This window comes from Aplysia californica, unplaced genomic scaffold (genome assembly GCF_000002075.1).
Source record: "Aplysia californica isolate F4 #8 unplaced genomic scaffold, AplCal3.0 scaffold00434, whole genome shotgun sequence".
Taxonomy (NCBI): Eukaryota; Metazoa; Mollusca; class Gastropoda; order Aplysiida; family Aplysiidae; genus Aplysia; species Aplysia californica.
The window spans coordinates 400743-402438 of record NW_004797704.1 but is presented as its reverse complement, the minus strand read 5'-3'; the positions used below and the strand labels follow the sequence as shown (position 1 = coordinate 402438).

Genomic DNA, 1696 nt, shown 5'->3' with positions numbered 1-1696 from the left:
GGAAGTGTTTATTGGGGGCTACATTTAGCCCATAGAAGTGGAAGTGTTTATTGGGGGCTACATTTAGCCCATAGAAGTGGAAGTGTTTATTGGGGGCTACATTTAGCCCATAGAAGTGGAAGTGTCTATTAAGAGTTTCATGAGGAAACTAATAAAGGTGATAGTATTTGCTAGGAGCTACATCTAGCCTTTAATAGAGGATAATATGTCTGTTGGGGTTACATGTAGCCTATATAGAAGGGGGGTTTTGGGGTGACTAAGTGAATCCTTTGTAAGTGAAAGTTTTGTGTGTGTTTGTTCTTTTCTTTCTTTTTCTTTTTTTTTTTTGGATTGGGAGGGGGGGTATATGTAGCCTAAATAGGGTCACCCAGTTGTACTAGCCCAAAAGAGCGTAACCTGCTGTGTAACTTTAACGCTGTGTGTGAATTGTTTAATATATAATGGGAAGTTCAAGTCATCTTGATGACCCACAAATTATCGCGAAGTGGAGGAGTAAAAATTGGGTTGCTGTGTCTGTCTGTCTGTCCGTCTGTCTGTCTGTCTGTCTGTCTGTGTGTGTGTGTGTGTGTGTGTATGTGTGTGTGTGTGTTTCGTTTGGAAGGGAGGGGGGGGGTCTTTTCTACGAAAGCCAAGAACAGAAAGAATAAATATCCTTAGAAATGAAAAAAAAATTAACTCCCATGAATGCATAAGGTATGTTTTGATTTTTATTTCCTACTGGCCGATAGTTTCCTCTTACAAATGAAAAAAACCCAACTTATCAACACCTGTGATGTAATGGTCAGGCTTTTCTCCTTATTACACGGAAAACAAAATTTCAATTCCTAAGTGAAGATGTTTTAATCAAGTACAATCATATATCCCGGTCATTCTGCAGGAACGTTGTATATCCCTCTCAGCACGGGTTGGCCCGAACAACAGACAGGGTCAAACCCCGCTTCCTAAGTGACGTAATATGTGTCGACAGAGGCGTAAAAATGCCTGTTTTTCGAATATCAATAAACGTAAAATATGTACATGTATTTCTAGGCACCACATGGATGCAGGAGATCACGTGGTTACTCATGAACGACGGTAACATCTCAGCTGCCAAGCAGACGCCGGTGTATATGAGGTCACCTTTTTTGGAGTTCAAGGACATGACCCTGAATGAGGTCGGCCTTGACATCGCCTCTCAAATGGCGTCACCGAGGGTCATCAAAAGCCACCTGCCTCTCAAACTCATGCCATCACTGCTGCACAAAAGTGGGCCAAAGGTCAGAGATAGCTAGTGCTATTATTATTAGTGATCAAAGACTCAAAGAATGCACGAACGCCAGTGGGTTTTTTTTGTTTGTTTGTTTTGTGGGGGTTTTTTTGGGGGGGAGGGCATGTCTCTTGTTTCACTTGACTTATCGCAAACCGTTATAAATGTATGTGATTTATTTTTGTTCGTGTGCCTGAAGAAGACAGACAGACAGACAGACAGGCAGACAACAGACAGACAGAAAGACAGACAGACAGACACAACAATATTGATTAAAAATAAAAATATCAATAATAGTAGTAACATTTTTTTTAAACAACAGCAAGAAGAGGTTTTTTTTAAAGTTTTTGAAGGTCAAATGAGCGCCAGACGATTAGAGGTGTTACAAGAGAGTAACAAACATTTTAAAAAAGAAGGGGAGAAAAGGACGATAGACGTTTGATAGGAAGG

At 40.5% G+C, this 1696-nt stretch overlaps 1 protein-coding gene across 1 annotated transcript in view; it reads left to right on the top strand.

Moving 5' to 3' along the window:
• Positions 1-941: 941 nt before the first annotated feature.
• Positions 942-1696, top strand: part of LOC101857894 (sulfotransferase 1C4-like) — a 10450-nt gene continuing 9695 nt past the window's right edge. The window contains exon 1 of the mRNA XM_005104757.3: positions 942-1256. Coding sequence (XP_005104814.2) covers positions 978-1256 — 279 coding nt within the window. The 5' untranslated portion in view covers positions 942-977. The remainder of the gene's footprint in view (positions 1257-1696) is intronic.